We start from the raw sequence: 24570 nt of genomic DNA, 5'->3' as shown, positions 1-24570 counted from the left end.
CTCCTCCTCCTCCTCCTCCTTCTTTAGATTTCAACGGCAGCTTGCATCCATTGCACTACTGCCATGTACTGGATCCCAATATCTATACCTCAAATTCTCATAATGATCCCAGTATTTAAAAAAAAAACTAAAAATCTTCTTTTTCTCCTCAATGCTATGTAACTGATCAACAACATTCTCAAATTTCAATTCCCTATTAAAACCTAATTCCGTTTTAATGGGCGCTTTCTTCTTTGATTTCCAATTCTGACTTCCAATGATTCACTTCCTGCTAAAGAGCCCCCTGGTGGTTGAAGAAAAATTCACATGTAAGCCACATGGTTCAAAGCTTAGGAAAAAAGTAGCGGCTTATAGTCCGGAAAATACGGTATATGAAAAAAAATCTGAATGCTCTCTGGTATTGTTCAGGGGGCCGGACCAAATGTGGAGGCGGGCCGGATCCAGCCCGCGGGCCGTAGTTTGGGGACCACTAGTTTACACAATATTGAACAAAGCTATCAGAGATTTTTTCATAACTGTGTCAGTAATTTCTATCCTTGTTTATGAGTTATAGAGAGATAATTATGCAGTCACTACCCTGGTAGCAGCATTGGCACCTCAAACATGATGTGTGACCAGCATGTATTGTCAAGTCTTGGTTATGAAAAACTCTGAAGCAGGATCTTCCATGCTGACCAGACTGCTACACTGTCACACCCACAACGGCTGGCAGCACTCCAAGTAATTTACTGTAGTGCTCATCTGATGTGGCAGAAATGTGATTTCCATCACTTCCTTGGTCCAGCTGGACAGAAAAGGATCTAGCAGATCTGCTGTAATGAACAATTCATTATCCCCACACAATTAATGCAGTGCCACGATCAGATCCTCAGCAGATTGGTATCCACCGCGCTCCCCATGGAATAGGAATTCCAGCACAGACACCTCTGAATTGCCCACAGACTGGTTGTTGATAGACGCAAAGAAAGCAAAACATGTTTATAACACTGTCTGTGACGGGAAGCCACACAGGGTAAGATCTGCACCTCACCACAACTTTGTTTCACTTTCGTTTACTTTGTATTTTAACTGTATCACTCATTCTCCAATATATCGTTTCTTAGCTTATTTTTCCATCACACCTTATAATGTCTATACGGAGTGCACGCATATCAACAGTGCAAGGTCAAAATTAAAAATTTGATGTTATATTAATATCTTTCTTTGAGTTCTGAGTGTTCTCACTTCTCCCTCCTGGCTAGTAAAATGTGTTTCTAAGGGCTGCTGACAGCCTCAAAGGCCTGAACCACATGCTTCATTTCCTTTATTGGCACGCCTGTTTAAGTGTTGGATTTGTGAAATATTTTTCATACTTTTGGGTTAAATAAAAAAAAAAACACTTTTTGAATTAAACACCAGTGTCCTCCATGCTGTACTGCTTAGTCCCCGACACCGTCCAAGAGATGACCTGGCATTGTATTTAGTGATGATGCAAGAAAACAAACGAGCAGTGAATGGGTTGTGACACAATTATACATTTGGAGGCAAATTAAAACATGTATCCGAATCCGTTACCCACAGCTAGACTGAAACTGCTGGTGACGATGCATGTATGGTTACAGTGTCCCACTTAGTTGAAAAGCTTTTGTTTCACAAGAAATACATTAAGGTGAAAAAACAAAACAAAGCAATCTTGCAGAACATGTGCAGTGTTTTAATCAACACAAAATGCTGGAACCCTGAAACATCCATCTCTCATGCTCCCAATAATCCTGACAACAACTGAGCTCAATACATAACACATAAACATGTTCTGTCTTTTTCAAAAAGTTGTGTGACAGTAACACACATTTTGGATAGAGTTTGTTCAGTGTGTGGCCTACACACAGTCCATCTGTATGATTTGAGAATTGATGAGTGTGCAAAATATACTCTGAAGTTTAGGTCAAAATGTGGAGTTTTCAACAATGATTGCAGGAAAAATTCAAGAACCAATATTACAGAGTAGATGCTGTATGTGAGCAAAACGGGACCTTGTGCAGAATACAACAAAGAGCTCACTGATACAGGCCTTTATTTCAAAAAGGAAGAAAAAAAAATAAAGCCAAAAATTCTGCCAAGGCAACCATTCAAAATGAGACAAAAAGGAAACTGAATAGGTTGAGAAAACACGATGGGAACAGTGTGAATCTGACAAAGAACAGAGCCAGCTGAGGAGATTATATATTGGTGCGTGATGACTTGGCAGCAGTAACCAGATCAGGGAAGTTGAGGACAACTAAAAACTACGCCACAAAGAACCTGAACATGAATATACAAACAAGTCTCAAACATTAAGTCAAGCAGCAATTAACTTTAACAGATCCTAAGTAAAACGCAGTTTGATGACATCTCAACTAGTTTCAAGTTATTAAAGTGTTTATATCGGGGTTTTTTTACTATTAGAAAAAGTAGCTTATGTGTGATTTATTTACTTTGTCATACAGCACCATTTGTTGGTTGAAAGATAAAATCAGACTTATAAATCAGTACTTATTAATAATTCAGCCCAGTTTGCAAGGACAAACCATTTTCTCAAGCTGTATTCTAAAAGTTTATGTGAAGTCCATTTGTTCATCTGACACATTTAAAGCCCATAAAAAAGACATGAAAGTAGTATCTGTGGCAGAGCTCTGGCTATTCAAATTCACAGTGAACATGGTCATATTTGTGCTATGATTAAAGCAGTTTGTTTCAGCTAATGCTGAGCATATTTATTGATCAATACTCATAAAGCTTTTTTAGTGCAACGTCTGTTTAAACAACTTTGTTCTACCACATTGAGTCTCAAAAGACTAAATCTCAAATGCTTGACATTTCAAATAATTTAAATACAACAAGAACCCAAGCGTAACCCATGGGCTCTTATTAGCTCTGAAAATAATTTAAGTAAATCACAGTTCTAATGTAAATAAGTATGTGCGTGTTGTTTATGTTTGGAAAATTTTGTTCAGCTCTTTTTGAATTCTGGAGGCCTTGTTCAAACTTGGTTGTTGTTTTCACTTTATTACAAATTCTGGTGTAGGCAAAAACATATATTTCCTTCATTCATTTTCCTTTGTGAAGCATTATTATTAGATAAATATTTATGCTATTTTGTTATAGATTTATTGACACTGGTTCGTTGAGTTCCTCTCACCTCGCCACTGGAAGCACCTTCAGATACTCTGCACTCCATGTGTCTAGGCAGGATTCACTCCATCAGGAGCTTTTTGAAACAGTGTGTAAACCACACATGGCATTGACCGACTCACAAGGTGACAAGTGATTCAGAGTCAGTTAATCACTTGCTAGTCTATTTGAGAAATCTATAGCTGAAGGTAGCTTATAGGCAACCTGCATGTGGTTTTGTAAACCTGTAACTGACTTACAATACTCCCCCTGCTTTTTGTTGCTGGTAAACAATAAATCATTCTTTTTGCCCACCTATTGTGAACTGCCCACCTATTGTGAACTATTACTTTCCTTTTGTCCTGACTGAACTGAATAGCCAGAATTACAACAGGGTAGCTGCAGACTTTATTTTGCAAATAAAGCTGTTAAGAAAAATAAAAAAATAAATTGGTGTTAAATGATATTACAGTTGTAACAGTGAGACAAATAAGCAGGAGAACATAAGAGGGTCAAGTGGATTTCAGTTTAAGATGTGTTTTTTTTTTTTTTCAAGGGTATCATGTCATTGTGTCCTTTGTGTATTCCAGGTTTTTCCTTGACAGTGGATTTGACTGTTGCTACTTCACAGGACTGGCATGGAGCAGGGCTGTCAAAAGCCCCCAAGGTCTCTTTGGCTGCCCCTGCATGAATGAATCACTTCATGTGGAAAGGATGAAAGCCTCAGTGACAACGCTGCAAGGCAAGAGAACAACTAGGTAACAAGACAATGGCAGCGTAAAACCCACGCTGTGTTTGACTCACCCGTGATCTTTTCAGATGCTCTTAAAATAAAAAAATAATTAAAAAAAAACATTTGAAAAGATATTCTAATATCATCTCGGGCTTTCCTGTTTGTGGATGAAATGTTCAGGTGTTTCAATTAAACTATAGACATATGCTCTAATGTGGTTTTAAAAGCTGAATTACAGGCCATGAAATGAAATGTCAGTATTGAATAAAAATTCTTAACTGCTTTACCTGTCTGGAGATAACTGACATTTGTAGTCCAGACATGGAAAGAACCCAGTGGAAAAGTCATGTCTGATACATGACATTTTCCCTTTTTGTGATCCTATTGTGTGAAGGTCAAAAAAATAACATGAGGCTTGTGTTGGCCGGAGGCATCAGAAGCTTCCCTTTGGATTCTGCTGTTTTCTTGCATGCTGCTAAAATAAGAAAAAAGGCAAAAATAAACTGACAACAGGAGTTGCCACAGGAGCAGCAGGCATGATGTGTGTCCTGTCAATAACTGAAGGTTATAAACTGACATGTGACTAAATGTATTAGGATCAAATTTATGTAAATGTCAGATTGTTTTGTAACTAGATTTTCTGCAATAGACTCACACAAAAAGGGCTTAATTGTGAAGTAGAAAGAACATTATTTCTAGAAAGAATAAGCATTTGAAGAGTCGGTCATTAATTCAGTCATCCTGAATCGATAAAACACCTTTGGCTCCAAGTCTTTTAGGGTATGTCTCTACAGATACTGCATATCTAAAAATTGACATGCACTTGATGTGCAAGGTTAGTTTTCCACCTCACATAGTTTTGTGCATGTGGGACAAAAAGTTCAGGCTGGTCTCATCTGAACAGTGCACAATTGTTCACACAGTTGGTTTATCCCATAAATTTGTCTCAGACCAATGTGCAAACATAACTTTTTTAAGGCTAAATTGTAGATCTGCAGCCTTTTCCTTCTCCCATTAATAATCTGGTTGCCTAATGTTGAAGAAGATTTTAGGTTATAATATATTTTTGGAAAATCTCTGGCTCAATCTTCTTCTCACGGATCCCAAGTTCTCCCGGCGGGCCGAAGTGAAGTCACACAGAAAACAACAATGAGTGTAGACGTCACAGAATTTCAGAGTTTAATCCAATAGTAGACAACGTATGAAATTACAACAGAAACCACAGAACAACAGAGACATACATTCATTTACCTGAGACAAATGGAAAAGAAGAAAGAAAGAAAAGCAAAGACGTCTTTGGAGAATTGCAAGAGCAAATCTGATTTGTTACTTCTGTGTTCAAAGTTTTATAGTAAAGGTGTATCCCTGTCTTTAATTTATTCAAATAAGGCGTATCTTTGCTCATCCAACCAGGAGCTGTCTCTGACCCTCTTTAAAGTTAGAAACTGCCTGCAATTTCTTTTCAAGATCAAACACCAGTTGTCACCTTTATCTAAACAAAGTGGAAGCAGAGCTTCTCCTCTACTGGCCTGAACTCCTGCTGTTTTATGGCTTTTCACAGATCAGTGTGAAAGCTGGAACTTCTCCTGATTGTTTCCCAGACAGACAAAGGGGAGTTCAAAAGATCTTAGCAAACAATCTGCTGTAACTACAGGTAACATAAAGGTCAATAGGGCAGAATAAGTTATTAATCTGAAAACTATAATTAGGCTATTTCAATCAAGACATGTTAAGTTTTAAAACTAGCATATTCTAAATTTATTTTCTTAACACTAATTAATAACATATCTCCCAATCAATACATACAATTAAAATAAATTCTTCCCCAGCCTGTTAATATAGATGACAAACCCATGATAGCTTTGAAGTTTTGCCATCATTTATCTATTCACAGATGACACAACATATCCCATCTTGGAAAACTGTTTTATAACCAAATTCAGTTAAAAATCTCCACAAATTTTCTGTTACAGCAGACAAACCACTGACAACTCTACTTAACTAATTAATGGACTTTTGAAGGCAGTCACTCTTGATTTTTTTTTTGTGGGAGAATCAAAGCAAATGGGGCTGCATGCAGATGCCTGCCACTCGTTTTAGATTATTATTTTTGAAATACATATGAGAGCCATGTATCCTTTTTATTACACTTCACAATAATGTACTTCTTTGTTCCAAAATTTGGGTAGCAATTTTATCTTTTAGCAAAGCTGTGTGGTCACTAATGAACAAAAATCAACGATTCATTTCAGGGCCACACCATTAAATATTTCTTTAATTAGCTTGGATCTCGATCACAAGAACTCACTCTCCTTTTGGCTCAGGTTCTTAAATAGCCCCTAAATGAAACATCTGGCTCATATGTTGCTAAATACTGATCTCCCTAAGCATGCTAACTGCTAACTTTCTCACTTTTAATTAAATAGGCTGAAGACAGCACATTTATAATTACTTTGCTTATTAATTGCTGTTGGTGGACATTACTCCATTTTAATCTAAGTTTATAAATTGAAATGTATGCACATTTTCAAACTCAGAGGGCAACAAATCCTAGTAATAAAGCTCTGCCAGATCTTCAAGCTGTGAGTTTGAGACAGTTCCATATTTTTTACCAAACAGGGAATAATAGAAAGTTGGACTAGTTGTAAATTGTTTGCAGTTTATTTCCAGCTTGTTCCAGAGTTTAAAACCACGGGTAATTAATTACACCCCAGAGTAAAGAGACATTGTAAGTATGAGAACTGATACTCACTACCACTTGGAAAACAAACAGTTTCAACCCCTGCGGTGCGCTGAATATTTCCCATTATTTTGCTCTTTATAGGGAGTTTAACTCCTCTGGGTTTGAGACAATAGAGTCATGGATGACATTCAGGTTTTATAATATACTACAGGAAAGCTATCAAATCAGCTTAAGGAATTTCAAGCTGGTGCATTGAATGGCTTCTTATTATCAAAGAGGCTGCATGAACTGACTGTAAATGATTAAAAAAAATCCCTTTGTGAGACACAGGCGTACGGATGGAAATAATGAAAGCAATCACAATATAACAATTAAATCAAGAGCAGCACGACTGAACAGTTTCTTTCTAATTAATGTAATTTTGTAATTTCCCACCCAGAGGGTGGAAATATATTTTTTGAAGAATTAATTATTAAGCTGTTCCCTAACAAGACTTTCCTGAGGAAATTCTTTGTGTGCCAGACATACAAAAAGATTAAATATATTACCATAAGTTTTATTTTTGCAAAACTTTCAACTTGAAGTTTGTGTCAAAGGAAATTGTCCTTTTTTGGGAATTGTAATGAAGCAAGGAAATGGCATTACAGACTGTGACGAGATTAATGCGATATTATATCACATTAAAGTCTCGTATCTTTTGCAAATTAATCTGAAGAATGAATGTTTTTTCCATTATAGGGGCCCCTGAATACTACCCTAAAATAAATCACAATGACACAATCATAATCTCTGAATGAGTTGAGAATTATTTAAAATTAAAGGGAAACCAAGGGCTTCGGTAATAAAGTGTTGCCACTGACTTACTTAAAGTATACACTGGACAGATTGCAGAGAACTTTCTTCTGTCATTTGTCCTTGAAAACAGTCTCTAAGGAGGGGAATGAGCTCCTAAAGACTTTCCCAGCCATTCTCACTACATCGTCAGACAGTCTCCTTGCAGTTGCTGCACGATGTGAAGCCACTTGTCAAGATGCTCTCAGCAGTGCCCTACTAAAAGTTGATGAGGACAGAAGTGGGAATTCACATTCGCTCCAAAGGATGTGGCTTATTGCTCAACTTTATTGGCTTGTTGTGGGTTCTTAAAACTTTAAGAAAGATCTCAAAGGATGTAAAAACTTCAAAAATATCGGACTCCCTTCTTCAGAGGAACTGATGATGAAGATTAGCGAATATTCAGCTATTTTTCTGGAGCCAACAATGATGTACTTTGACATTTAATGACTACCCACATTTAAAAAAGGTGCAACAGCCTAAAATGTATTCTCAAAAATAATGCGGCTGGGAGAATAATTTTTAATAATTCTCTACACATCTAAAAAAAATCATCTAATAATAAGATTCTGAAACAGGCCCGTTTTAGGTGCTGATCTATTTTTCTCCCTGATTTGTGTTGCTGTTCTTTGTTAGAATGTGATGTCTTCTTTAGAGAAGACCTTTGAGTGTGCTCTCTGCAGGCTCCTCCAAGATTCACTGCCTCCGAGGGTCTGAAATGAGAAGCGTTGGATCCCGGATCCCGGATCCCATCTGGCAGTTTTACAGACCGGTTTTTCCAACGCCGACAGCACTTTTGTTTTTCTCTGGCTACCTAAACATTTATATTTGAAGCAGCATGTGCTCTTTCTGTGAATCAGCTTGTGAATATTTGTGTATAATTTGTATGCATATGTGTGTGTATGTGTTTTTGAATGTAACTCCTGTCATAACATAAGGCTTCACTACTCTGAGGATTTTCTGGCTTTGTAGAACATAAAGAAAAAAATAATAATAATATTAAATTTAATGGTGCAGATTTTTATTTCAGATCAAGCAAAAGAAAAAAAAATATCAAAATAACTTCCTTGTCATAAGTATGAGACATGAACTTTGGTAATAAAACAACATTCTTCGTAATTCAGGCAGGTCAGGCCCCATTCTGCAACAGTAATTAAAAAATGTGCATCTATTTTTACTTTCCAAAATGAATTTTTAATTGAATTATAATTTGGACTGGTTGATGGCCATGAGGTTGCCTTAATTTGCCTTTCTTGAAGGAAAATGTTGGCAATCTTTTCTCAGTAGTTCTGTTATTTTGTACTTTTATATGGAGATGTGGGATCAATGGTAAATGGACTGAACTTGTATAGCGCTTTATCCGATCATTTTTGACCACTCAAAGCACTTTACACTAGAGTCACATTCACCCTCACATTTATACACCGATACGCAGCTTGTTAGGCAATTTAGGGTTAAGTGCCTTGTCCAGGGGCACATTGACATGTGGCAGGAAGCTGGAATTGAACCTACAACCCTTGGATCGCAAGACGACTACTCTATCCATAGAGCCACAGTCGCCCTCAATCACTTACCCTGATCTCAAACAAGTGGACAACAATGGATACAACAATAAGTTCTTAAAATTTCAGTGTATAACCATGCTTTTCCTGCAGAGGTAACGACAACCATCTGCTCTGCTTGTTTATCACACATGCAGTCCCAGATCATCAGTGGCTGTGGAAGTGGGTTTGATTAATTGGGATGACAACAAACACACGTTTCAGCATCATGTCCTTTACCATTGAGGATTTGAAATTTGTCACTGAATCCCACTTTAATCTTATCAGCCACAGTCCATGAATACTTCTCTGCAGCCCCCTGGTTCCTTGATTTCTTATGCTTAGGCACCAATAACACTTTGCAATTGTTTCTTATCCACTTAAATCCCATGTCCCTGCAGATTTTTTACAACTTGGTCACAAGTTGACTCATGTTTCTGCTCATTTGTCTTCCACTTCTTTTGTTGTGTATTTTCTGTTTTCAAGGCGCATCGCTGTCCTGACGCTTTGATGTCTTTGTTGGTTTAACTGGACATATTCCTTTAACTACATCCTGCAAGGAATTATCTTTTGCTACACTATTGATCCACAGTCTTGAGGGAGTTTTATAATCCTTCCCAGTGTTTTAACTTACATGCATATAGTTTTGCCTTGTTTTCTGTCATTCAGCCTGATGCAACAGCGCTTCAAATTCTATAAAGATTCTTTGACTTGTTGGCTAATTTGCATAACGAGGCACATGCATGTATTTTTCTTTTAATCAAAGTGGAAGAAGTATTTTTTTTTCCCAATTTAAAAATATATGTAATTTAATTAATATTTTTGGGATACACCCTATGCTACCAGAATTCAGTTTTCTAATTAAAGAATTTTGTGCCATATCAGTTTTTTATGCTAAAATAATTGAACACTTTTGAGTAGCGCTTCTATAGTTTTTGCCTGGAGCTGCAGAAACACTGAAGGCTGCAGGGACCATTTTCTTTTGAGCAGTTTTCTTCTTTTTCAAGATTTAACTTTCATGCTTGTCTTTGTGTTTCAATATATTCACATAGGTAGAAGAGCACTATACCTAGGAGAATAGTTTACTTTAGTAATTTTGACCTTGGTTTGCCTTTAAGATGTTGCTTTATTTTTGTAGTTTTTTTTTTTTTTTTTTTTAATCCTGGACATTTTGCACCTCTGTAAGTCTATGTAAATAAATTGCTGACTTTATTTAATCTGTGTAATCTGATGGGGCTTACTTATGGTGAATGTTCAATCATTTTGGTTTATGTACTAGTTTGATCTGAAAATGTAATAATAAGATGAAACATTTGATCTCAAAAACATCCCTATGTCTCCTTGACTAAATGAATAGTTTTCTAAGATACCCGACTGTGTGGGGAATTGTGAGCAAGCAAAAAACATAAATGGTTCTCTTTTGACCTCAAGATCTCTGTCATTTTTTCATAGCTTCATAATACCAAGAATTGAACCCAAACAAAGACATTTGAATTCCAGACAGATAATACTGACATTGGTAATGAAGTGTGTGATTATGCTAGTGCATTAGAGGAGATTCAAAGTGGTGCTTTTCAAAGCCGAGGGTTCTTGTTGTGGTGAGTTGGTGTCCTGCAGGTTTTTGTTCCATTACATTTTCTGTTCGATGAGAGTTAATGAGCCACAGCTGGTCTATTTCTAACTGACGCCTTCAGGGAGGAACATAAAGCTGCAGGACATCGACTCTGGAGAAACAGAACACTGCTATTTTTTTTTCTTCTTCTTTTGCGAAGTATATCCAGGAGTTTTATAGCCAAACAGCAATTCACAGCTCTAAAATCAATGTTGCAATTAGTCATTTGGGACTACATATTTACTATGTGTTTTAATATTTACATTTAAATAAGCTCTATATCTTGGTAGTAGTGGGTTTTTATTGGCCCATAAAGACAAAATACATATTGCACACATTATAAAAATTTATATTAAAACCCCAAAGCCTCTTTGCATACACCTCAGGTATTTATGTTATGAGCCGTGTGGCCAACAGTGTTGATGTCCCACTTTAGCTGAGATTGATGTTTCAGCAGAGCTTCAGGGTGAGCGATAATCAAAGTCCAGGTGCAGCGATTGATTCCTTTTTGCTCGTCCTGTGTTGTGATTTCCACGCAGTTTCAAAACTACAGTGGCTTTGTGTGTGTTGACAAATCAGTAAGATGGGTGAGCCAGTCATGTTGGGCACGTAGTCAAGAAGCGCGTCAAAAATCAATACCTTCAATATCTTTTTGGCTCTTTCTGCCTTTAGTCTATGTAGTGGAAAACCTAAGAAGTGATAAAATGTGCTTTTTCATATCTTCTGTTTTCACACCCAGCCTTTTCTTCGTGTGGTCAGTCTGCTTCCTCTTCCATCACAGTGATCTCATGTTTATGCCCAATTTGTGGGCAGATTGGGTAATCCAACCTGTCAAGGCACCTTTGTACCCTTTGACTTGCTCCGGGATCGACTGTCTCAATTTAATGGAGTAAAACATGACTTTAATTACCCAACATCACTTACTGTGATGTTTTCCAGAGAAGTTTAGAGCCCCCAATGATTCACCTAACAGTGTACAGGGTTTTTTAATTTGTCACACAGTTTGGTGTAATTTATTCGTATGAGGTATAGGTTACTTAAGAATACTAATAAAAGTAAAAAAAAAAAAAAAGCTTTTTAAAATAAATATACAATTTTCTACCAGATGTGATGGAGTTGCTGGTGATCAGTTAAAAGTATTAGGCAGATTTAAACATTCAAGTAAAACATTAAAATTTGACAAATACAGCTTTGCTTTAGTCATAAATGATCCTGACAGCAAAATCATACAAAGTATAATTTAATTTGTACATGTAGAGCCGGTAGATGCAGCTCAGCATCCTAAACAGTGATGGTGTTGATGCTCAGTTGAGTCCACAACACCAGTTTAAAGAGTTCATTATTTCAATTCACTCAAAGTCTGGCTTAGCTTACAAAGTTCAGCAGGACGAATAAAGCCAAACAGAATCATATGTTCTGTGTAATGGCCTGACTCAGGTTTGTATATAATAACATTTATTTATTTATTTATTTGTTTGTTTTTTTTTTTTTAGCAAACTGCCAGTCCATTCACACATTGCTGCCGAGAGTGGCAATTATCCTTTGGCTGGAAATATAGAGAAAGCAGATGTAACCAATTAAAGTACTATAATTAAATTGTGTGTAAATGTGTTTGTTGAATTGGTCAAAACTTAAAAAGACCTTTGGACTTAAAGGAATTTTTGGATTCAGAATGCTTGCTAATTGCAATCAAAGCATTGCACATCTACATTTTTACAGTTTTATTTGCCAAAAGTTGTTACTTTATTCTGTCTTTTTACATGAAGCCTGATCAAAGTACACCAATAGAAATGAACGGGTCAAACTTATTGTGTGTCTTTATTGCTATTTTGCTGCGGTTGTTGCTGTTTCCTGCAGCTCCTTCGGTGTTGCTGTGGGCTACTTGGTAGCATCTTAGACCAGTTTCAGAGAATTGTCCAGATTTTGTAATGGCATTGTTGATTTTCTGCCTTTTGTACTCTTATCTCGAAAACAAGAATCACTTGATCCTTTTGCAACCTGCCAACTATGGTTTTAGCGAGGATGGAAAATAACAAACATCACAAAAATGCTATGGCAACTGAATTTCATTTCAGGCTCATCAGTGTTTCTATAATTGATTAAAGGTGTGAACTTAAGGAGACTGAATGCTGACACCAAATCAAAGGTTATATTAATGATGTTTTTGTCAATGAGTTTGTACATCTATGCAGCTGTAAATTTTTTTCAAAATGTTATTTTTAATCTGTAGTATCTTCTTTCTTAATTTGAGTATCAGATTTATTTTTGAAGGATACATGAATATTCTAAAATTGGAATGCCTAGTTCCTGTACTTAATAAAACAGCTGGTAAAATATCTTTGATATTCTACAAGCAAACTGAAATTTGCAGGTTTTGGCAGTCTTGTACTATCTTGAATCTGTGAGAAGTTTTCATGTTAGAGCCACTACTGCAAAAATATTTGCAAACTGTACTTGAAACTGATTAAACGGGTAAAAATATTCATGAGAGATCAAATTTAAACATTCCTTTTCTAGTTTGAAGCAAATTAACTAGATCATGAGCCGTTTTATACATATTAAAGCTCTTTTTGGGGGAGAGAGTTTCCCAACTGGAACTGGAACTCCAGCTTCATCACAGAAAACTGAATCAAAGGTTTCTGCTGTATTACTGCTGAACATTAATAATGAGGTTACATAAGGAAGTGATTGAATATGTGCTAAAAATTTGAGTGCAGAGTTTTAAATTGATTTTGTTGCTAAAAATGTGTTTAAACTTGTCTGGATCACAGAACTGCCATGCCATTTTGTTCAGTGTAAATGAGAAACTAATGTCTAATGATACAAATTAAAAGACTTTCAAAAGTTAATTACACATTTTCCCACAAAGAGTAAAACAGGAATTCCTCTTGCGTTATATCTGCTGCAGACCTGAGAATCCCTCATCAGTGATCAAAATGTCAATTAACCTTGGTATTTGAAGTAAGAACCACTTTTCAATGTGCATTAAGCACAAACAGATCTGTCACTCATTAATTGAGAGGATGTTCTTTTCATTTAGACACAGCACAGTAAATTTGTCTGGTCACTAGAGAAAGTATGTCATGGATTGTGAAAGCAGATTATGCAAATACTCAGTCTCAAAAACCTCATTTTTGTTTAATTTCCGTGCACAATTTTAACTTATTTTCTATAACTGCTGCACAATGTTGGACTTAATTATAAGAGAATTATCTGCCAAAATTCTTCAACTAAACCATCATGACCGTAATCTGAAAGTTGGTTTGCATCCACATTTTGCTCTTGAAATCAGCTGACTCAAGCATCAAGCACAGCTGATGCAAAGTCTTTTGAAATTACTTTTGAGAACAGTTCATGTTGCATGGTTGTTTTTTAGCTTATTTTTTTGCTGTGCTTCAATTTCCACATAATTCTTAACACCTGGCACACACAAACAAAAAGACACACCTGGGAAAATATTTCCAAAAAAAGAGCCACCATGTCAGACAGGTTTCAGAGGTGAGAACAAGTTCACACCCCATATGGCTCATACGTTGCAAAGTTTTCACCCGGAGGACTAAGAAAACAGAAGTTTCTTGTCAAACAAACGTTCTTTAGTGGGAAGTTCTTCAATTCTTAGTTACACACCCCGAAGCTAAGGAACTAAAACAGCATGTCCCTGAATAGTAGATACAACCTTTGCTTTTTTCTTATGTACAATATATATTTGAAACAATATTTCCACTAATGTGATATTTATCTTGTAGCAAACCTATTAAAATAAAAAAAAAAAGCCAAGGATAGCTTGGTTTGATTTAGTGTGTGCTTATTGTTAATGATGAAACTGAAGGATTTCATGGGAAAATCTCTTCTGTAAAGCTTCCCTGTAGCAAAAAGTGAAGGACAAAACCGTAATTTGCAATTAATGACCCAAAGGAAACTCTGGTGTTGTCCAAAGCCGCACTGTTGTAAAAAATGCGCACACATGCTGTTTATAATATTAAGAATGTACCAAGAATAGTTCCTTGTTTTGTTTCCTTGTAAATGCAATAATGGGTCTACAATAATCAAATAAAGCAGTTGTCATCTGACAGAATATTGCTGGAAATGCACTAATTAGGCTTTTTCTAGTCTGTATCAGTTTTGATTTTCTTTGATATTTGACCTACAAATTACTAGCTTTTGGTAAGAAATGAAAACACATTTCACTATCTTCATGAGTTAAATGTAATCATATTTTCATATGAGATGAAAGGTTCTGCTACAGGTTCCTCGACAGAGACAATAGTTAGAAAACTAACAGAAAATGAAGGGATTTCAAGAGACTTAAAGCAGACATTGCTTTTTTTCAGTTTTGAGTACTATGTGGTTACAATACCACATTATCTTTTTTTACCACTGTTAAAAAGGCAATCAAGTAATTTTATTTACCTGAAATACACTACAAACTGAAACCAAATTACTCAGTTTTCCCTGTCGAGATTTGTGACATAATCTATGTTTCTGCAATCACTGTTTTTTCCTTCTTTTATTTCACTGCAATGGCAACCAGAAGAAATCATAAACATCCAATTCTGCTTTATAGAACTGTCATTTTAGGAATGAATGTTTCCAATATAGCTTTCGTTGTAGCTGATCAAAGCACTAAATAAAAAGGTTTTCTTAAATTGATACTTGTGGAGTCACCAGTGAGTCAGAATCGACTAAAAACATACAATCATGCCAGATGAGAAGTGTCAGTGCTCGGTGCTTCATGAAAAGTTAGTGACAGTGTTTGTCACACCACTAACAACAAAACACAAATTGAAAATGTCATCATGACCTCAATGCGACCTAAAGTGTAAAGCCAGCAGCCATTTAAAGGAGATAACTCACCGCCAGCAGCAGAGGGCGGCTTTCTTTGACAGCTCCCACGCAGCCCAGACATCCGATCACCATGATGATTGTCCCCACTGCGATGAGCAGATTGGCTGCCGACAGAGAGGGAAGGGATGATGACAGCGTGGCAAAGTTTCCCTGGGTCACTGAGAGCCAGATTCCGACCCCCAGGATGCCACATCCTCCCAACTGTAGACGAAACCCAAAGAGACGCATCGCTGTTAATAAGTCCGGTTAAAGAAGGCAAACAAAGCAATTATATGGTGTTATTGTGAGGTGTCTAGGAAAATGAAACAAAAAAAAGTAGTAATTGTTTTCTTGTAAAATGTAGCGTAAGACCCAATTAACTAATTTGCACTTGTCCAGCAAATTAAAAAGTTTAGACAGAAGAAAAGAGGCGGCTTTCTTTGCTGCAAGAGAAACGGTAAAATGTTTGCCAGAAAGCCACAAATTAATGCATCATACATGGTTTGCTCCTTCTAAGTACCTCTTATGGAGTCACTAATAGCCTGTTCACCAATGACTGACAATGAGCACATGAGAACTGTGTCTTTTAAAAACTGATGCATCACATAGAATCCCTTGTTTTCTTCATAATTAACACGTTATGCTTCTGAATTAGCTTTTGAATTTCTGCAACATCTCACTTCTGCATGGACAGCGTGACACACTGTGAGGAGTCAGGGGGAAAAAACGCAGTGTTACTGTTCAGTTCACAGCACTGCGGGACTGAAAGGTTTCATACTCAACTTAAAGAGGTCAAATACAACCAAGCAGAACATTTCGACATAAACTCTCTCTAAGAAGAGGTGGCTAATAAAATTCTCATAAAAAGAGCAATAAATACATTTGTGAGCTTTAACGATGTGCATCTAGGGGACAAGTATTTCACAACTAGATGGCTGCTTTCTTTTCCTTCCATTTTACTCTGTTATAGGTAAAGAAAGCCAGGGTATTTTTGAGTTAGTTTTCTTTATAAAAGTTCGCCAACCTTTATAATTGCCTTTGTTTTAAACACTAAGATGAGTCATTTTGATTAACCTCAGTGCGCTGCTTCTTGCTTCAAAACTTAATTCTGAAGACTATCTGACAAAATTAGAAACAATGAATGTTGTCTGACTGCTAAGGCGGATCAGTTTTTATACTCGACAAAATTGTAATATTAACTTTACTGGTGAGAACAGCTCTACATAGAAAGGCTACCTTTTGTTTCTTTCTCACATCTCATATGTTAACATCAGGAAATCTTTCAAATGACTATTTGATTTGGTAACTATCATGCTAGTAACTATTTGCAAATTCCTATTTTTTAACATCACAGTGGAGGAAATTGGCCCACTCTCCTTTGTAGACTTGTTTTACAATCAAGTCACGTTTTTAAACTTAAACTATTTAGGGTCATGATACAGCATCTCGGTTTAGGCTCGGCCCTAGGTCACTGCAAAACGTTTAATTTTATTTTTGCCATTCAGAGGTGGAGTTGCTGATGTAAAAGCTTGAGTGCGCCCAACCATAAGAAACTCCTGAACTTCAAGATGTTCTCACAAGCAGAAATTCATAGTTTCACCATTTATGGCGAGATCATCATACTTCCATCCTGTCCTATGTAAAAGTACAAAAAAGGACAGGAGATACAGATATCTGATGTTTGCCACGAACAATACTTGTGTATGGATGCACAGTTTGATGAACATACATTCCCAGAGTGAGCTATAGTCTGAGTTAACAAAGTTCACCGGAAGCCTGCAAGGAACAACAAACCCCCATGGGTAAATCTATACTATTGATTGTAAACCGTGCTCCTGAATACATAATTTGGAAGTATGGATATCATTTTTGAGGAAAGTGAGCCAATGTGTGCTGAGCTCTGTGGTCTGCAGGGTTTCGTGTTCAGGTATCGTTTGCATTTTACCAAAATAAACAAAGCCATTTCGTATATTTTAAATATTTTTTAAAACCTTATTCAGGTGAATGTTGTGTTTGATGCAATCTGTGTAAATTCATACCAACAACAAAAGCAATATATTAGAATCAGAAGATACATGTGATATTTTTGTGATATTAAAGGATTTTAATAAACGTGTGTCAGTCACATTTATCAGCTGAAGCTGTTAACACTGATGTATATTTTATACTTTTGAGGAACATATTTTCAACATAATAACAAGACTCACCAAGAGTTCATCTATCTCTTGTGTAACTGAGCCAAAAATATTCTCCATCTTCTTTCTGGATTACTCATCTATTTGAAACATTATTTCACTACAGAGAAACTGGGAAACATAACCACCTCAACAATGAGGTTAGTCCGTCTGGTGCAACAAAGTCTGTTTTTTTCTGTAGTATCATTAACAAACAGATATCATTTAAGCGTATGTACCATGCATTTTTAATGTCTAACTTCTTTGTGAGTAAGGCATAAACAACCATCTTCATAATGGAAAAAAAAAAACATTTAGCTTTCTGTGCAGTACTCAGGCTGTTAGCGCACTACGTTTCAGTCTGTAAGAAGCTCTTCTTTACGTCTTTCAAGGAAAATAATTAATTCCTCATTAAACAGGCTTAAGCGCATTATTAGTCATTTTATTCAAATATAACATTTATTTTGAATCGGTTCTGAAAGATTTGTTTGTGTTAAAACAAGCAATCTGCTCTATTTGGAATCAAAAGTCAACAAGAATTATTTGCTTTACTTCATTTTAGTTCTTTCCCGTCATATAGTTCGTATTCAGAACATGTTTGACCGCAAAATGCCAGGCGCAAAGATCTCAGATACGGCATGTCTATTGGAAACATCCATCATTTCCACAATAAATGTACAGCTGTGCGCTGGAGCAGCCAAAGGCAGTAAGACTTATGCAGATAAATACATGTGTATTGTTTCCCCACACTCTGTTTGCTTTACATTTTCAGCTGTAGCATGGTATCCTACCTAATGAGCTCTTGAGGAAATAGGAAAAGAGAAAAATTAACAATAAAAATGTGGATACTGAGCTTTTCTTCTCTTTTATACCTCCACAGAGATTCTGGAGGCATGCAAGTGAAGGGCCTTTGAGGCCCCTTAAAGCATTTCAGGAGGAAGATTCTCGGACAGAGATTGCCAACAGTCAATACTCTGATGGGAACCACAGGCAATGTTAATGACGATGATCATGTTTATTATCTGATAAAGATTAGCAGCCCTAAAAACTGCAAAGAATGGGAACCAATTAAGTAGGCGATGAACATTTTAAGAAAAACTCAATAGTTAAAGCACACCAATGGAAATAAATTCTGAACTACGACTAAAATATTTATTAAACTGAAAGAGCTGAATATATATTAAAAAAAACAATTATTACATAACATTTTCAAATGAATGAACAAGACATTGCAGAAAGGCAAACTCAACAGCAGCTATGCAGCAATAATTCAACAAAATACAGACGTGGTAAATTATTTCTCAGGCTAACCGTCATAGATATATTCTTTAATAATGAGATTCAAATTCATCAGAAAACTGTTGAAAATTTAAGGTGTATGTTTCACTTCCGACATGACAGGCAAATAGAACATAACCACACACTGGAAAAGACAGCAATATTTTAAAGAATGAATCATGACTCAATTTAATAAATGACCACATCACACGTCCATTGCAGCCCATCTGGGTTTCAGAGATCTAATCGTACAGACACACAGCACCTCTGCCTCATCTCCCATCAGTGAGGTAACATTCCATGTCCTTAGAGCCAGATTACACCCCCAGACATTGATAATAAATAATAATAATGACACATTTTATTTATAGGCACCTTTCCAGGAACTCAAGGTCACACTACATCATTAAACACAAAACAGCACAGCACAGCTTTTGTTCTACCACCGTAAACTGGCATGGAACCTGGTCTCAACGTCCTGAGCTGAGTTCAGTTGAGTCCCAGGAGCCAAAGCTCAACCATCAGGCTCACAGGAATCACAAAACATAAAATATATATATATTACAACTGGTTCTAATGTAATTTGTATGAAACATCAGAAAATTAAATTAAAAAAACCACACAAAAAAAGACAAGAAACTCATTAGAGTTAATTAAAAAAAAAGTACAACAGCAAAACTTTTCTTTCTTACACTTCTGTATATGTTTTTATATACTAACATAATTTCAAACTGATTAGTTTTCATCTGCAATAAAACAAGACAAAGCAGAAAACAACAAAAAAAGAACAGATGCCTAAATGTTTGCTGTCACGCTGTTTTAAAGAGCTTAAATGAATTGAGGCAACCGCACAGCCTCCCCCTCTCACAGCACGTCACTGTGTTCACGGCAGCGTCTGGATCCAGCCACTGATTAGGACCAGGACTGTGTGCAAACACGCAGTTTTCTTTAACTCCTATTGAGTGGGCTAACTTTACACATAAAAAACAGAAAGACTGATTTAAACTTGCCTCCTGCATAATACAAGCTGAAAGTTTTAATGACTCCACTCACCGATGAGGAATATCACCACTTTGATCTCATCCAACTTATGAATGCTCCATCTAAAACATGGGTGCCCATTAACATATTGATATAATCCAGGTCAAAGTCAGAGTTTAACTCATGCATGAAGAAAATATGTGCCGATTATGGCAACACCATACTAATACATATATGCATATAGTTTTAAACATACACAACACCTTTCTAGTGTTTGAAAAAGTATGAGGAGGAGGGGGACTTTCAGTTTAAATGAAAATGCTCCATATATATATATTTTTTTTCCTCACTCTTCTATGTTGGATTCATGTATGCAGTTTGACCCTCGAGGGAGGTCTTTTGTCCTGTAATCTGCTCTCAAGGTCACAGCCTGTTGGTGAGGTTTCGAAGGTTAGAGAGAAAATCTGCTCAAATATAAACGCAAGAAACTAAAATACTTAAGGCTTTGGTCAATATAAGTTCCTGTTCAGAAATGTTATTATTTTGCCAATGATGTTCACTTGTAAAAATGTGCCAGAATTGAATGACATTGGACCTCAGAGAGGCATCGTCCTTCAGCTAATCATTACTGCATGCCAAGTTTTCAGCTAATAGCTCTTGCCGCATTTAGTTGGAGCTAAAATATTCCTCTTTGTTCATTTGTGTTATTTTCTGTATTTCTAATAGGTTCTACTAAAGTAAAAAGACCTTCAGGATAATTACTGATGCAAACCACTCAAGTTACAATAAATGCTCATTTATTGTATGCTGAAATGGAAGATAATTAAAAACTTTGCATACTACTGTACTTGTGAAGCAATTCACAGTAATTTATTATTTAACATTTGAAGTTGTTTCAAACCTAAAATCACCAAAGTCAACAGAAAAATCAGCTTCATACATAGATATTTTGACATATAAAACATTCAATTCAAAATTCAATCAAGGTCAATTGTATTCAGATATCACTTTTTCAAACTACATAAACTATAATTCAAGAATTAATGAAAACCAGCAGCTCTGTTATATATTTATCCAATCTGAATTCAAAACAATATCAGTTATCCTTGGCCTTTTATTTGACATAAACCTCTCCTAATCTTCCTTTTCATTGGTTTTAATTCAGCAATAAATACTAGTCTTGTTTTTTTATTTATTATTTATTTATTTACTTACTCTTGATATCCAAGATAAACATAATTGACTCACCTTCTTCATCCCTTTCTGAAGAGTCCTGTTTTTTTAAGTGACATAAATTTTATGGGTGATATTATTACACATAGAACTGTAATTAACAATTATGCTTATTAACTCCAGACTTGCATGACATATTAAATCGCAATCATCATCACAATAATAATGCATGGAATATCCCAACCACAACTGACAGTTTGGAGGCAATGTATTATATTTCAAGTGACATGCATTATTGTTTTGCATGTAAATATTAATTTGACAAGTCCGATTGACATCTTGTTCTTGACTACTTTCTATTGGTGGTTTAGTAGTAGTAGCTGTAGTTAGCGGTATTACAGTTGAGTGCAACAACATCTATATGTGCACTCCAGTGAATAAACTGGGTTCCCTGATATGACTAGTCTAAAAGTCCATATGAGGCTTCCTGAATCAAAGGTTACCTGTAAGCTGTCATTTAATTATGTAAAGGAGGACCTAATTGTAGACAAGAGGCAGGCAGATTTTAATGAGTAAAAAATGTACTGTGGTGATTACTGGAGTGGAAACAGGTGAGTGATTAGGCTGATTATACAGCAGCTGGAATAACATGAACTGGGCCAACTGATGGCTGGACTAAGCATACGTCATTTATCCAGAATGCATTACACCGTCAACAACATGGCGACATCCGTGTGACAATATTTTATTACAATTTCTAAAAACTAAACAGCCTACAGTATTATCCCTGTTTTGTTTTTTTTTTTTTGTTTTTTTTTTTTTTTTTTTTTACATCTAAAATGAATAATTCTCAAATAATTTTTTTGTTTTTTTTTTTGTTTTTTTTTACATCTAAAATGAATAATTCTCAAATAAAGTATATTGTTACAACTAATTGTGGATCCATTTAATAATTAAAACAAAAATTGACCTAATAAATAAAAATCAGAACACAGAACTCGGACCAAGAGTCCTAAAAGAAAACAAATATGTTCATGTCATGAAAGAAACATATGTTATTTAACATGAAGAAAAGCAGCCTGAAATATTATGTGACTTTATGTAAAGCAAGAAGCTTGGAGTGGAATAAAAACGCTGCCTGACAGACGTTTACATAAAGGCCAATTATCTGAGGTGTATGTGAAATTCTCAACTTGGAGGTCTGAGAACCACCATGAGATTAGTATTCAGTAAGGCTGCCACATATGTAAAACATTGTCAAAGCTGCAGGAATAAAATATTTATTTGCAACTTGCAACCACAATGCATGTGATTCAGGTAGTACATTATCTAGATAGTCAGAGATTAGACTTCTGACACAAGCAGATCACAGCTTGGCTGTTTTTTTTTGTTTTTTTTCCCTGGGCCAAACCGACACACCAAGATTGTATAAAGCATTTTTCTCCCCTTTTGCTCGACATAGATCTGTCAGGAGAATGTGTGGACAATCCGAGAAAGATTTTTTTTCCCCCCTCACTCGCTGTTCCCACATGTATCTCACAGCTGGAGATTTTCTACTGAAAATGTGTGAGACAAGCTGCAGACAAGGTTCTGTATGCAACACCCAAGAGGCTGCACTTCATTTACAACACAAAGAGAATAGCAGTTGAGTCCCTTGTTGTTATAGTTATGCTAAAATTACATACCGTATCTGAAGATATCACCAGTAGCAGGTAAAAAGCAACGTATGTGTCAGTGGAAATTAAGGCACCAACGTGTCAACACTCACTTGCACGGAAGTTCAGGAATTTTCCTAAACCATTATCGACACTAACTACAAATTGCATTGTTTTATCTATGCCCAGCAGACACGCCTCTGTGTCAATACAGAACAGTCATGTACACACGAGCAAAGTTGCCAGTAAAGCCTTGCTGCTGTAGCGCTCTTTTCCCTCATAAGCTTAAACACAATATTTAAATACTGCAGGCTAGAAGCAAGTTATTAAATGGAAATTACCTTAAAGTTTTCATCTTTTGGAACACAGTAAAAAAACAGATTAGAGGCATCCCACATGGGCAAAATTACAGATTTATCACGCTGAGGTCAAGCATACTAAATTGTTTTAGCAGGGAAGCTGAATAAGGAAGAAGTTTACCTCCACATAACTGACTGTTATGCGGCAACGTCCTCTGCCACATAACAGGCAGTGGAGGTTGCTCATCTGAAGCTGTCCTGCTCTGGTCCTGTTAAAAGGGGTAAAGTATATGGTCTGTGATTTGAGGTATTTACTAAAGGTAAATAATTAAGCACCAAGAACAGATGCCCCCTGACCAGTGACCATCCAGTCAAAATCCAAATAAATCAAATCCTTTTTTCTGGTCACTGAATGCACCATATGAAGCACTAACAGGAAACACAAGAATATTATTCAGTGAGGATGTTAGTTCTGAGAGAAGGCTTAAAGTTATTTTCATTATCAGTAGGATAAAGAGAAGTCACAGGAAGCACAGACACGTAAGAAGCTATTTATAAAGAAACAAGGCACCAGAAAACTCTAAGGCTGAATGTTCAAAATGCCACCTGAGAAGAATTAAAACGACCTGTCTTTATCCCTTACAGGTTTAAAAGTAAATGTTGCAAATGGCAAACAGTGTCATGGCACCAGAAAGATGCCGTAACGCTGTTTAGGAGCTTTCAAACAATGTAGGAAGATAACACAGACATTAATACAGAGAAAAGGTTAAAGGCAAGGCATTTGTTTATGTGTGTGAATCGGGGAAATATGTAATGTAGAGTGTAATTACAAGGCTTTAGCCATTTTATTTTTCTTATTCTTGTTGGAGCTAGTTCACAGGTGTCAGGTCGGTTAGCTTTATGCTAACATCACAGACCCAATTTTAATGTTTGCTTCATGTAATTGATTATTTCTTTCAAAGCAATAATGACAAAATGATCATTTGACGTGTGTTTTATAAGGCTTTAATAAGAAATGTTTCCTACAGTTTTATTAATAACACCAGTTACTTATTATGCAACAAACAACAATACATGAGTGTGAAACGCTTTGGGGTCCTCTGGATTTAATAACGCTCTATACAAAAACAGGCCATTTAGCATTCTTATTGTTGAATCTGTTGGCCTGTTATTACAGTAAATTATAGCTCAAAATGATGATAGAGTTAGTTGCAGACTCCCTCCTTACCACAGTTATTAGAATATTTATAACTGATAAAAAATTGGTGTTTTGGACAATTCTGCTTCCATTCTTCCAGCTTTTTGTTCTTGTATGTTGGTTTATCCAAAACAGAATTATATAACAAGCTGAAACAAGTGCCATGGACCTATACATGAATATTATCTCTGCTCACATTAAAACTACAGAGAAGAGAAAGGTTTGCAGTTGGCTTCAAGGGTGGTTTGCAATGAAGGCTCTTAGAGTCCTATTGATGTTGTACATCTCTAAGCATTCAATGATCCAGGTGTGTGGCATTGAGTCATATGCTTTCTTGTAATCAATCCAAGCGTGAGCCGGTAATCCTCCTGGCTTCATTCTCTAGACCTTACCTTTGGGCTCCTCCCTTTTGCCGTAGCATTTGTGTTGTACCTCGTCAATCTCAAGTTGTGATAGCAG

General features: G+C 36.1%; 1 protein-coding gene across 3 annotated transcripts in view; it reads right to left on the bottom strand.

The window, feature by feature from the left end:
- The window catches only part of tspan4a (tetraspanin 4a), a 183987-nt gene that overhangs the window by 49953 nt on the left and 109464 nt on the right, over positions 1-24570 (bottom strand). For all 3 annotated transcript variants that reach the window (XM_007568977.2, XM_007568976.2, XM_007568978.2), the window contains one exon: positions 15384-15575. In XM_007568977.2, coding sequence (XP_007569039.1) covers positions 15384-15575 — 192 coding nt within the window. The remainder of the gene's footprint in view (positions 1-15383; positions 15576-24570) is intronic.

Source organism: Poecilia formosa, unplaced genomic scaffold (genome assembly GCF_000485575.1).
Source record: "Poecilia formosa unplaced genomic scaffold, Poecilia_formosa-5.1.2 Scaffold234, whole genome shotgun sequence".
In the NCBI taxonomy this organism is placed as follows: domain Eukaryota; kingdom Metazoa; phylum Chordata; class Actinopteri; order Cyprinodontiformes; family Poeciliidae; genus Poecilia; species Poecilia formosa.
The sequence above is the reverse complement of the archived record's forward strand: the minus strand, read 5'-3'. Positions and strand labels throughout refer to the sequence as shown.